The following is a 14259-nucleotide window of genomic DNA, read 5'->3' on the forward strand; positions in this document are numbered from 1 at the left end:
CTCTCCCAGTGAAAAGGAAAACCCAGAGGCCTCTAAAGTAGGCACAGACTGACAATTACCAACCACCTACCACCAACCAGAATATGTAGTTGGTGAGAATGATCACTGGCCCTGAACCACTTCCACAGTTTTGATAGCTGCCTTTAGTCTCCCCCTTCCCAGGAAGGGCTCGGTTTTGTTCCTCTGACCAGAGTGGAGTGAAGTATTTATTACTCAATATGAGTAAGGGTGACAGGATAGTGGGGTAGGTACTGCACAAAATGATTGTTGAAGAGCGGCCTCTAGTGGTAGATGGGCACACAGTAAAGATCACATTGCCTACCTCCATCCAGGATAGCACAGGAAAGCAGTCGTGATGAGAAGTAAGAGGCTGTGGGTCAAATTCAACTCAGACTCTCTGCAAGTAGAGAGACTGCCTTGGCATGTGTGTTGCAGTGTGATGCTGCAGAGTACAGGGGAGACAAGCAGCCCGAACTGCCCAAAGCAGCCAGAGACGCAGCTTGGATGCGCTGAGTCAGCCTAACTTCTGGGCTGAGCACCTAAGGATCCTCAAGCCGGATTGAAATTGCTCCCTGACACCACGAGCTCTCCCCACAGCAAGTCACCCCCTGGCCCGCTCTGCACACAGTAGTCCTCACAGGTCTGAGGAGACAAGCTTTCCCCATCTGCAAAGGCTGAGTCTGCATGGTATGTCTCTGCTGCCATTCTTTTCCCATAGCTGCTCCTGGCTTTACACAGCTAAGGTTTCTCACTGGAGGAGACAGCAGCACTGGTACATTTGGCATAGGGACAATCACAAGTGATGTTATTCTCAGAGCAGCCCTATGCTAACCCTTCCCGAGCAAAGCCTCCTCTGCAGTAATGATTTCCGAGACAGGCATTTACCAGCCATCTTTCCTACTTACCCTATTGCCCAAATTAATCCCTGCTGTTACCCCAGGAATGTAGCTGAATCAGTGATTTCTTGGGGTCCATCAACAGTGGTTAAAGAGCTAGAAACTGACATGTCCCCCTTATTCCACAGGACAAGCTTCCCTTCCACTACTTTGCTAGTTTGATTCAACCCTGACCACTCTAGGTGCAAGGGGAAAGGTCAGTCTCTCACTCAGACTGCTCACTGGGCTGGAGGAGGAGCAGGAATTAGTTCAGTGAAATGATCCTTTAAACACCCTGGGCATCTGCCTGCCTTACAGCCAAAGGGACAAAGTTATAAAAACAGACAACTGGCAGTTGTTACAATTGCATTTTATTATAGCCCTGCAGGGCAGAAATTACTACTTGATCACAAAGGCATAGGTTAGAGAACACCCCTATCATTTACTGAGGGAAATGGCTCAGATGGTTGCTTCTCTACAATTTAGATTGCTATCTACTCCTGATGCGTGTGCAGCTGAGTACAGCTATTAAGTGCCTTGGGGGATAGCAGATTTCAAAAACGGCTTTCTTCAGTTTGACAAGGCTGAGTGTCCTTAAAAGGAAGCATCCTGCCGACTTCATAATTGAGCAGACAAGGCAGCCTAGAGGGTTTTTTCAGCCGCTACACATTTTAGAGTGGTGCAGGAATTTATCATCGTCACCACTGCTCTGAATGTGTGGGGAAATTGGGCAGTTAAATACCGATTCAACGCTTCGAGTGGGTGTTTTGGTGCATTAAAGTTAAATGTAAGCAGCAATTATGGGATGTCTACAAAGCTGAGGTTAGACTTGAGTTTCCTTTTGCATGATATGTAAAGCTTGTATCAACTGGTAATTTGCTTCCATGCTACTTGGTCAACTTACCTAAGGAAAACCAAATCTCACTCTTTCCTTCACTATAACCCCTAAAACCTGTATGAGGGCCTGAAATCCCTCGTTTATCAAGTGGAAACTCAAATTTGTGAAATTCAAGGGGAAAACAAAAAAAATCCTAAGAACCGCACCCAGGAAGGAAATCGGATCCCCTGTTTATCGCCTATTCTGAGTTATTAGCTCTATTAGCAAGTTCTATGAAATCAGTAAGTCATCCTGGATGTAGTGTAATTATATAAACTGCATCCAAAGGGGAGAGAGAGTATCACAATATGGATCACAGGTCTCAGCTATTCACTGTGACTTTAGCTCCAGCTCCAGCTTCTTAATCTCCAGACACAGCTTCTGCACTTGCAGCTGAGTTCTCAGTCTCTCCAGAGACACCCCACACTCATTGACCTCTTTTACAGAAGCCATCTCACACACGTCAGAAGTGCTTTGCTTTTCCTGTAAAACAGAGGGAACATGCTTATGCTACAGCAGAGAAGGACTCACCCTCTCAAGTATGCTTGCTCCTTTTTGAGTCTGAACCATCATCCAGTGTGTTACATGCATCTGCCTCAGGGCCTGAGCATGCTGCTAGGCCCCCTCACATCTAGTCAGTTCTACAGAAACTGACTGTGCTAAGCAACAGCGATGAGGTTTCGAGCAACCTAAGGTTTGGCACAGATTATAAACCCATTGGGCAGGAACCAGCCCTCCTTTTACAAAGAGCTGAGCACACTAATCTCTCACTAATTAGTAACACTTGAATTGCCTAGAAAACCTGACTTTTGTAATCCGATGAAGTGAGCTGTAGCTCACGAAAGCTCATGCTCAAATAAATTGGTTAGTCTCTAAGGTGCCACAAGTCCTCCTTTTCTTTTTGCGAATACAGACTAACACGGCTGTTACTCTGAAACCTTTCCTCCTGTTGTGATTTTTACCCACCAAATTTTATTTTGCATGGAGCAGCTGCTATAAAAGGAAGAAAGCTTCTCTAAAAATTGGAGATGGGTGTAGCGAGGGATGATGTGTTTTGTTTTCAGATAATTTTTTTTTTGCCATATGGTGTATCAATGGCACATGTCCCTACCCGATTGCAAAGACCTCATGAAGTTAAGTCTTTGCTTCATTAAATCAATGCATGGTTACTACTATTCTTTAGATTAGAAATTGGGCAGGGTGCATCAAGAAACCCAACTGGGCAGTGATACTTACACACACCGGTAATGCTGTCCAGCTACCGTCCGCTAAACAAGTAATACTACATCTGTCTGTTGCAGGCAGCTGGGAATGGCTTGAAAACTGGTACCCAGGAGAACATTTGAATGGAAGGGTTTCATTCACATGGTACCACATTTTTTCATCCAGGGCATTGACCATGCTTCCAGTTTGCACCTCTGGCTTCTGACACCCAGCTGCAAAGAAAACGCAGAAGAGAAGGTAGTTCATTGAAAGGAGCAGATGCACTGTGAATGCTGGTTGTTGCTCGAAATGGAAGAGAAAATAAACTGTGGGTAAAGGGTCTTGAGTGTATTTCACTGGAGTTCTGGTTTATAAACAACCCATGAAACCAGCTACACCGTGACACACTCTCTATAGAGAGAAAGAGAGTCCATGATTGAGCATGGAGCCAACCATGAAGTGAATTGGAACAGGTGTTCAGCACCTTTCAGGATTGAGCTCAGTGACTATCAAGCCATCCAATCAACACCTACAATGAGGCTTTTGATTCCAGTCCCACCATTCTACCAAACCAAGACCTAAAGAAAAGCATGAGTTAAACACAGAAATCCCATCCAGTATTTCATACGACTGGCATTTCATGGAGGTGTCAAGCTGGGGCAGCAGAGCATAGGTGCTTTTTGGGGATAGTTAACATGCAGTTTGTTCCTGTGCACACTTGTGGTAAAAACCTCTTCACTTTATTGCACTCAGACTCCTCTGCAGCAAGGGACAAGTGCTCGGAAGTCAATGGAGTCACCTGGGATTTTCACTGGTGGAATGAAGAGCAGAACGTGCTCCTTAACAGTGTCTTACACTCTTATAGTGACTTTCACCTTGAAGGATCCCAGAGGACTTTTCTAGATACTACAAGGATTTGTACATAAAAGGAACCCCTTCCCCACTGAAATGCAGCCTCTTCTAGGGCAGGGCACAGTCTCCAAGCAGACAGAGGTTCATGTTAAGTCTGAGACAAGGAACAACCAAAACTAGTGCACTTATGGCAGCTGACCTATTTCCAGACAACTCACTGAAAACCATGCCACATAGAAACAGATCATTTCCTTTAAAAAAAATTCTAGGCAGAGGTTAAGCTTTAGTCTCCAGGGGCAGCTGCAGCCAAGAGTTTCTTCCTGCACTAGATTTGCAATGACTTTGGGACTGACAATATCCTGAACAAACCATATGGAATTAAGATTTACTTAATTTTATGAACTTTAATCTTATTGAATTAGGGTTAATACCTTTGGGATCCACAAAATACAACAGAAGCAAAGGAATTCAAAGTTAAGGACAAAACAACATCTGGGGTGCCCTATTTTATCCAGATGAGATTTTTTCTTAAAGCTGAATATCCTTTTGGTATGGTTTTACAGAAGCTACAAAAAATAGTGACATTTACACCAAGGGGGCTCTCCACTCCAAATTCCATTTTGCTCTGTGTCAGATATACGACGACTAGATGCCTCTCCAATATGTGAAAAAGTCTGTGCCTCTTGGTACAGTATTACAGCTGTAAATTACTGTTGATCCATAGGTGTAATGATTATTACGGTCACTGGAATACCTCTGTCATAAATATAAAGGGAAGGCTAATAACCCTTATGTATGCAGTAACAAAATCCCTCCTGGCCAGAGGTACAGAATCCCCGTACCTGTAAGGGGTTAATCAATTCAATTAACCGAGTTGGCACCTGACCAGAAGGACCAATGGGAAAAGATGATACTTTCAAATCTGGGGGGAGGTTTTGTTTGTGCTCTTTATCTGTTCCCCTCTCCGGCAGAGAGGGTCCGAGCAGGAAAAAACATCTCCTAGAAACATACCTGAAGTGAGCATCTAAAATTACAAAAATTGTAAGCAAGGCATGGAAATGCGTGAGATTATCTTTTGTTTTAGCTTGTGAATTTTCCATATGCTAAGAGGCAATTTCATTATGTTTTTTAACAGGAAAGCAGAGTCAGAGGGCAATCCTCTGTGTTTTATATCTTTTTATCTACCCTGTAAAGTTATCTTCCATCCTGATTTTGCAGGTGTGATTTTTATTTTATTTTTTAAATAAAATTCTTTTTAAAAACCAGATTGATTCAGTGTCCTAAAAACTAGGAGTTTGGTCTGTGCTCACATGGTAACCAATTGCTTAGTATATTATTCTCAAGCCTCCCCAGGAAAGGGTGTGAAGGAGCTTGGGGGGGGGGGATAGATCTCCAAGTTGCCCCTCCCTGAATGTTTGTTTAAATCACTTGGTGGTGGCAGCAATACTGTCCAAGGACAAGGAAAGGAATTTGTGCCTTGGGGAAGTTTTTAACCTAAGCTGGTGGAATATAAGCTTGGGGAGGGGTCTTTCATGCTGGTCCCCACATCGGTACCCCGAGTTCAGATTGGGGAGGGATCCCTGAAAACCTCCCACTCTTGATTTCTGGAGGCGGACGACATGGAATTTCTAGAATATATTACAAGTTAAGAAAAAAGCATTTAACGGAAGGGAGAAAAACTGCCATAGCAACAAGCAGCATTTGATGAAGGGAAAGCAGTGGATGTATTGTTTCTTGACTTTAGCAAAGCTTTTGACACGGTCTCCCATAGTATTCTTGTCAGCAAGTTAAGGAAGTATGGGCTGGATGAATGCACTATAAGGTGGGTAGAAAGCTGGCTAGATTGTCGGGCTCAACGGGTAGTGATCAATGGCTCCATGTCTAGTTGGCAGCCGGTATCAAGTGGAGTGCCCCAAGGGTCGGTCCTGGGGCCGGTTTTATTCAATATCTTCATAAATGATCTGGAGGATGGTGTGGATTGCACTCTCAGCAAATTTGTGGATGATACTAAACTGGGAGGAGTGGTAGATACGCTGGAGGGGAGGGATAGGATACAGAAGGACCTAGACCAATTGGAAGATTGGGCCAAAAGGAATCTGATGAGGTTCAATAAGGATAAGTGCAGGGTCCTGCACTTAGGACGGAAGAACCCAATGCACAGCTACAGACTAGGGACCGAATGGCTAGGCAGCAGTTCTGCGGAAAAGGACCTAGGGGTGACAGTGGACGAGAAGCTGGATATGAGTCAGCAGTGTGCCCTTGTTGCCAAGAAGGCCAATGGCATTTTGGGATGTATAAGTAGGGGCATAGCGATCAGATCGAGGGACGTGATCGTTCCCCTCTATTCGACATTGGTGAGGCCTCATCTGGAGTACTGTGTCCAGTTTTGGGCCCCACACTTCAAGAAGGATGTGGATAAATTGGAGAGAGTCCAGCGAAGGGCAACAAAAATGATTAGGGGACTGGAACACATGAGTTATGAGGAGAGGCTGAGGGAGCTGGGCTTGTTTAGCCTGCAGAAGAGAAGAATGAGGGGGGATTTGATAGCTGCTTTCAACTACCTGAAAGGGGGTTCCAAAGAGGATGGCTCTAGACTGTTCTCAATGGTAGCAGATGACAGAACGAGGAGTAATGGTCTCAAGTTGCAGTGGGGGAGGTTTAGATTGGATATTAGGAAAAACTTTTTCACTAAGAGGGTGGTGAAACACTGGAATGCGTTACCTAGGGAGGTGGTAGAATCTCCTTCCTTAGAGGTTTTTAAGGTCAGGCTTGACAAAGCCCTGGCTGGGATGATTTAACTGGGAATTGGTCCTGCTTTGAGCAGGGGGTTGGACTAGATGACCTTCTGGGGTCCCTTCCAACCCTGATATTCTATGATTCTATGATAATGGGGGTTTGTGGTTAAAACAAGTGCAAAACCACCACCAAAAACCGTCAGAAAAGGAGAAAATGGAGGAGCTGTAAATATGTACAGTTATGTTAGCAGCATAATGGGGAAAGGAGATGCTAAGGTAGTAGATGAACAGGAAAAAAACTCTGAAAAACCTGAAAAAAAAAAGGTCAATGCATTTGCACTGGAAATCAGGGACTTGTTTTCTTAGTGCCTTCTGAAGGAAAAGTTATCAGTAAGATGTTATCATTCATATTCAATTGGAAAACCTGAGTTTATTTTGATAAAACTTTATTACATAGGAAACTAGAAGTAAAAATGTAAATGTTATGGACGTTAAAGGAAATGTTAGCAGAACACAACTTTTGCTAGAAATGCAGTTAGCCTCTATGCTTAATTAATCCTGGTATATGGTGAAGTTACATTGGAATCCTTTTCCTTATAATTACTCAAAAATAATTAAAAGAACAAGCCCCCGATGTACGCAGAAATCTAAAGCTGATTGTCTAGAATGAAATAATCTGACTAGCCTTCCATTAAAAATTTATCTGAGAACAATTTCCATAATAGCAGCAAAGATATTTTCCATTAAATGCCTTGTACATTTATGGCACTGGATGAATAAAATGTCCTAAGAGTCTGAAAAAAGCAAGCATCGTTTAGCTCTCACATACAAACAATAAATCTGAACCCGAACACAGCAAAACAAGTTGAATTCATAAAATTTTCTACAAATAAGTCATGGAAAAAAGCCTACTGTGATACAAAGGAAGTAACAGGATTATACATGAAAACCTATCCTGTTCACCTAAAATCAGTCAAACTCAAATCAGTTTTAAAACCATTTTCTTCAATATAATTTAGACAGAATGAATTTGACACTGCCATAAATTCCATGTTGACTATTAATCACAAGGTGACAGTTGTGTTATCAGTTATTCAACAGGTAAAGTTTATTCCTGATTTTCAATAAGCAAGTGAATTTGACCCATATGAGCTAGCTACCAGTAAGCTTTGGGGATTTTCAACAGTCTTCCTCAGACTGGTACCTCCATTAGCTTTTAAAATGGTGAAACAAACACAAGACTGAACATTTTAACAATACTTATTTTCTGTACTAGTGAATTCATTTTACAGCACAATTTGCCTAAACTACTCACATGAACTGGCAATACCAGAACAGAATCATAAATGTATAAAATCCACTTACCTTCACAAAATGGAAGTTCATGATTCCACGTGACCCTTGTTCCATCAATCACACACTGACTAGTATCATGTCCAACTAATCTGAACCTAAACAAGAACACTTTTTAAAAGGCAAAATTTCTTAACAAATTACTCAACTTCTGAACCATCAGCTCAGATATTTGCAGTATACTTCTGTTCTGCCAGCAGGTGGTGACACTGAATTTCAGGTGATTCCATTCTCATTATAAAACAAGAGTTCTTGTTTTGCTAAGTATTCTGATCAAAGCCAGAAAATAGGAAGTGAGAAAAGTGACTCCAGCTAACAGAAGGATTGACATCTGAGTTTTACATATTAGAGATACCCAGTTCACCACTGCTGATTCTCTGAAAATTACCAAAGCAATGCCAAAGATACTGTAGGAAGAGGAAAATAATTGGCTACCAAATTCAGAACTAACACTCAGTGTAAGAGCTCAGTGCATTCTGTTTTTCTTTGTTTGATGCTTGACCCTATATCCCAAACATCTAGAAAGAGGCAGATGAAGTTATTAATACAAATAACAAAATTCTGCCCTATGTATTTAATTATACCATTATAAATTTCAGAGTAGCAGCTGTGTTTGTCTGTATCTGTAAAAAGAAAGGAGTACTTGTGGCACCTTAGAGACTAACACATTTATTTGAGCATAAGCTTTCATGAGCTACAGCTCATTTCATCAGATGCATACAGTGGAAAATACAGTGCGGAGATTTATATACATAGAGAACACGAAACAATGGGTGTTACCATACAGACTGTAACAAGAGTGATTAGGAAAGGTGAGCAGGAGAGTTGGGGGCGGGGGAGGAGAAGAGAGAAGAGAACCTTTAGTACTGATAATCAAGGTGGGCCATTTCCAGCAGTTTACAAGAACAGTAGGAGGGGAAACAAACAAGGGGAAATGGTTTTACTTTGTGTAATGACCCATCCACTCCCAGTCTTTATTCAAGCATAAGTTAATTGTATCCAGTTTGCAAATTAATTCCAATTCAGCAGTCTCTTGTTAGAGTCAGTTTTTGAAGTTTTTTTGTGCCAGCAATGCCCCTCTGCCATGTACATTGGCCAGACTGGATAGTCTCTATGTAAAAGAACAAATGGACACAAATCAGACGTCAAGAATTATAACATTCAAATACCAGTCGGAGAACACTTCAATCTCTGGTCACTCGATTACAGACCTAAAAGTGGCAATTCAACAAAAAAACTTCAAAAACAGACTCCAGCGAGAGACTGCTGAATTGGAATTAATTTGCAAACTGGATACAATTAACTTAGGCTTGAATGAAGACTGGAAGCCGATGGGTCATTACACAAAGTAAAACGATTTCCCCTTGTTTGTTTCCCCTCCTACTGTTCTTGTCAACTGCTGGAAATGGCCCACTTTGATCACTACAAAAGGTTCCTTCCCCGCCCGCCCCCACCACTCTTCTGTGGATAATAGCTCACCTTACCTGATCACTCTCCTTACAGTCTGTATGCCAACACCCATTGTTTCATGTTCTCTGTGTATATAAAGTCTCCTCACTATATTTTCCACTGCATGCATCCGATGAAGTGAGCTGTAGCTCACGAAAGCTTATGCTCAAATAAATTGGTTAGTCTCTAAGGTGCCACAAGTCCTCCTTTTCTTTTTACAATTATAGATGTGTAACAAAATATAAACACCAAAAATAATCTTTGAGAAATGTTTATAAATGCAAACAGCTTTTTGGGGGGACCTATTTAAAAAAAGCCATTCCAAGATTTGAAAGCAAATCTTTTCATATTTGAATACAAGGTACTAAAAAGGGAAGGTTCACACAGTGGAAACTCTGACCCAACCTTCTTTGCATTGAACATGCAGAACAGCTAAAAAGTTACAGCTATTTCAGGAACTTCATACTCCAGAATGCCCCGCTGAAGGTTTGTCATAATTTGCTATCTAGTCAGTACAAAGGGTCTACAACAGAGGAAGGAGAAAAGTTAAAAAAAAAAATCTCACTTTGACATCCTTACCCTTTGTCACAAGAAAATGTAATGTTTGAACCAAACAGGAGATCTGTGATATGAATCTTGCCATTAGCTAGGTCTCCTGGATGTCCACATGATTTTCCTAAAGAGAGGATATAACGGGAATTAGATTTTTTTTTTTGGTATGTTCTGTTAGAAAAAAAAGATAACTAAAGGGAAATAATAAGTAACCCACATTTTGGCATATGACTAATGTAAAGCTAAGTGTTACATTAATTTAAAAAGCCTAAGACAAGACAAAGGCCCTCAAATGTGATGAATTTACGTATTGTTGCGTTATGAGTGGAATGGATAGGACCCGTGCCCTTCTAGTGACATATCCCTATTGGTTATAAGCTATCACATTGCCAAGCTACAAATTACTAGGAACCCAAATCAAGTGAATTATACAGAAGATAATACAACAAGATGCCAAAAATTGTGGCCGACTTGAAGAGCCCTATCCTGCAAGATGCACTTTTACTTTCCAGAAGGATGAGAGAGCTGAAGAATTATACCCAACGTTTCCTTTCTCAAGGAAAGCATAACCCTCCACACAGCACTCCCAGCCCACAGAGAAAGAAAAACAATTTAAGTGATATCACCGTCACAGCAATGCAAATCAGTATCACTAAGTCATGGGCTTGGCACGCTTTTGTCAATAACGACATGCAATGTCTGCATTAGTCTCGTCTCCATGTGCAGTCCTGGCCCTATTGAATGGAAGTGTTGCCACTGACTTCAAGTAGGCCAGAATTTCATCTTCTGTGTTAGAGTTTTACATTTGAATCTTTATGAGAGCTTTATGCTCCACCTAAAAAATCCAAACAATTCTGTCTGAAAAACTGTGTCCCTTTCAAGCTCCAAATCAAATGTTACAAAATCCTCATTCCAGTCCAGAAGAGCCTTTAACCTGTTAGTGTTTTCTGAACTCTAGAGTGTGTGGAAGGGTTGCAGAGGGAAGAGAGGAGAAAAACCTTACTTCGACAAAACTCTTCGGGTTCTGACCACACCAATTGTCTTTTGCAAAGAAGAGTGGACTGGGCTTTATAGACTTTTTGGTAACCTGGGTGGCAGTTATAGCTCACTGTGCTCTCAGATGGAAAGTGTGTCAATGTCTTAAAGTCATCCAGCAGCTCAGCAAAGCTTAGCGTTGGTGGGGCACCACAACTACCTATGGGAAAAAAAGAAACATTTTAACTTTTGGGAAAAACCCCTAAACTCTTTAGTTTATATTTGTTTGTAACTAAGCCTTAATTGACACAAAGGCTGGGATTTTCAAAAGAACCTAGGAAAGTTTCAATGGGTTTTGGGCATAAAACTTCCTTAGGCCCTTTTGAAATCCCAGCTTGAGATCTTAAAACAAGGAGTACAAAGAGCAGCTTGCACTACCAATCTGTGAGGCACAAGGTAAGAAAAACATAAAATACTGTGTGTTTAGATACTTATTTTAAAAGAAAATCCTAAATCCACAGAACAAGCATGACTAGTTAAGCAGTGGTAAGATCATAGAATATCAGGGTTGGAAGGGACCTCAGGAGGTCATTCTAGTCCAAACCCCTGCTCAAAGCAGGACCTATCCCCAATTTTTGACCCAGATCCCTAAATAGCCCCCTCAAGGATTGAACTCACAACCCTGGGTTTAACAGGCCAATGCTCAAACCACTGAGCTATCCCTCCCCCCAGACTCGAGCAGAGCTGCTGTGTAACCATCTAGACAATTTGACAAGGGCACTTTGAAATTCATCTCAGAGCTCCAATTAGCTTAATCAAATATCCATTGGACCCTGTAAATTAAAAAAAAAAAGAGCAAAAGTGGAGAGGAGGAAGAAACAGGAATGGAAGAATAGAAATATAGATACCTATTTTCCACCTGAAGAGGAAACTGGCATCAAATAAACTGAAAATCTGCAAGCGGACTCTGGGATGGCTGTCAGCACAACAAACTAGGAATGCAACACCCTAACCCTTGTTGGACTAGATGACCTCCCCAGGTCTCTTCCAACCCTAATCTTCTATGAAAAGATAGAGACTGTTTAACAGACTTCTAGGAATTCGGCAATCCCTGTAACCTATTTCCTTGTGGGCAAGGTGGACGCACTGTTCCCAGCACCGCTTTGACGCTGGTTTGCTGGAGGGGTTGGTCACTTTTACACCCCCGGCAGGAGCGTGCACCGCAGTGCAAGCCCCCGGGCAGAGGGTGTACGGCCCGGTCGTTACGACCCCTGGCCCGTTCCGGTCCATCCCGCTCGAACGATCACCGCCCGCCCCCAGCCGGTTCTCCTCCCGCCCCAAGTCACGGTTTCGGGGGGCGGGACCAGCCTGGCGCGGGACAGGCACGGCTCGGAAACCAGCGAGCCCCGCCGCGACTCACTGCGAGCCCCGGCCAGGGGCAGCAGGAGCAGGAGCAGCGCCAGGAGCCCCCGGGCGCCGGGCCGGCAGCGCGGAGCCGAGACCATGGCAGCTTCGGGGCACTGGCGGGGCGAAGGCTGCGGAGCGTCTGCAGCAGCCCCGGGTCCGGGCTAAGGGGGCGGGGCCATGCGGGAAAGGGGCGGAGCCTCCGCCGGGCGGGGCGGGGCTGGTGTCTCTGCTGGGCACCCACGTGCTGTCCGGGCAGCAAGTGCGGGGGGAGGCCTGCGCTTGGCCGGGGTCACGGGTTCGCCCCCGGGGTCCTCGCCCTGCCTGCGGCGTGGGAGCTCGCGCAATCCCCGCCACCCCCGGGCTCGGAGCAGCTGCGGGGCGTGCGCGCATCGGGGGCAGCGTCAGTGAGGTGCCCAGCCGGCCGCGGGTTTCCCGCCCCTCCGTGCCCCCCCGCGGAGCGCAGCAGCCCCCCAGTCTCCGCAGCCGGGGGGTCTCCCTGCCGCCCCCACGCGGGGCCTCGCCCTGCAAAGACAAACCTCTGTCGGGGCTGGTTCCAGCCTCTCTCCACCCCGACCCAGTGCCGCTGCCCGCGACCCGTGCTCGAGCCAAGGGAGCGTCCAAGGGCGAGTAGGAATAAAGCCGCGTGAGGTGGGGCGGGTTGCGTTCCAGCAGGGAGCAGCACAACCGAGTGGGATCCGGGTCTTTCCTGGAGTCACTTGCGGGATACAGCGCTCGACAAACAGTCTCGGATCAGTTCAGTGGAAGGAAGTGGTTGCCTAGGGATGTAAAAAACACCCCCCTCCCCCTCGCTCTGGGGCTCTGGGGAATTCAGCCTGCAGGTTATGCCAGTCCTGAGCTCAGGGGAGAGGAGAGGGGGGTCTGACTTGGCTCTAGCAAACCATCTGAGCCCTGATGTGTTCCCCCCAGAATGGCATCAACTTTTCTGGGGTGAAAGTAGTGTTACCAATCCTTTGCCCAGGCCATCATATCTTGTTTTGAAGAAGCTGCTTCTGCATCACTGCAAACTGTTGGCACCCACAGGGAAACTCTTGCAGTGGCTAAACCTGTTGGCCACCACCAATGGCAACCTAATAATTTAGTTGGAAGATCATCAGACTGTTGGGGTTACTCAGGGGACTGCAAAAGGGTGCCGGGAGGGACTATGACAGCATATCACCACTAGTGAGGCCTCTTTCAAGCCATCACCGGTATTCGCTGTGGCCAGGTATTGCACCCTCCTATAGCAGGAGCTTTTTCCTCATCCTCTCACTCCAGGGACCTTTCCACTCCAGGAACCCCAACCTCCTCTTCATGACTGAGCTTTCTGACCAAGTCACCATGTGTTCCCCCCCCTTCTGAGTTGGCAAACTCCCTCATGAGAGATGGTCTCAGGCAGTCTGACCACTCACTGCCCGGCTGGTACCACTTCCTCAGGAGCTATTAGGGGCGCCTAGGCCCACCCTCTACTCCAGGGCCTGGCTCAGGGGCCCGCTCATCAGTGGCCAACGTTTGACCTACTCCATACCTTGTTGGTTTTCCGCTGGACCTTACTTGTCTCCCCCCCTTCTCTGGGCTCACCAAGCCACACATCCTTCTCCCCCAGAATAACCATAACCTATTAGCATCTAGTTCCTCAAGACACCCTCCTTCCAACCCCTTCTGTTGCTAGCTTCCTGGTTTATATGGACCCAGGCTGTTCCTACACAGTTGAGCTTGATCTACTTAAATCCCAGTCTCCTCCAGGTGCAGGCTGGGCAGTTAACTGGCCCAATTAGCCATATTAACCCCTCCAGGCCTTCTGTGAGGGTGACCACAGCTGAAAATATTTATTGAAATGACTACTTTCCCTTTTGTTTCTGGGGAATCCAAGTTAGTTGACACCAGTAATGAGCCCCTGGGACAAGAAAGGGTCATGAGTGATAGTTAACAAAGAAGTTGAATACAAGTGTGTTTTCCTCTGCGTGTTTTCCCCAGGCTCTGG

At 44.8% G+C, this 14259-nt stretch overlaps 2 protein-coding genes across 2 annotated transcripts in view; both read right to left on the bottom strand.

The window, feature by feature from the left end:
* Nucleotides 1-14259, bottom strand: part of LOC311510969 (complement component receptor 1-like protein) — a 103261-nt gene that overhangs the window by 54641 nt on the left and 34361 nt on the right. The gene's annotated exons all lie outside the window — the stretch shown is intronic.
* On the bottom strand, nt 1230-12447 carry LOC311510877 (complement decay-accelerating factor-like). The gene is made up of 6 exons (XM_084610941.1): nt 12292-12447; nt 10900-11091; nt 9924-10020; nt 7908-7993; nt 2989-3188; nt 1230-2235 (listed from the first exon to the last, which is right to left on the bottom strand). Exons 1-6 carry the CDS (start codon nt 12374-12376, stop codon nt 2083-2085), a joined length of 813 nt encoding a protein of 270 aa, XP_084467067.1. The 5' UTR covers nt 12377-12447; the 3' UTR covers nt 1230-2082.

Source organism: Lepidochelys olivacea (assembly GCF_965140295.1).
Source record: "Lepidochelys olivacea isolate rLepOli2 genome assembly, chromosome: 21".
Taxonomy (NCBI): domain Eukaryota; kingdom Metazoa; phylum Chordata; order Testudines; family Cheloniidae; genus Lepidochelys; species Lepidochelys olivacea.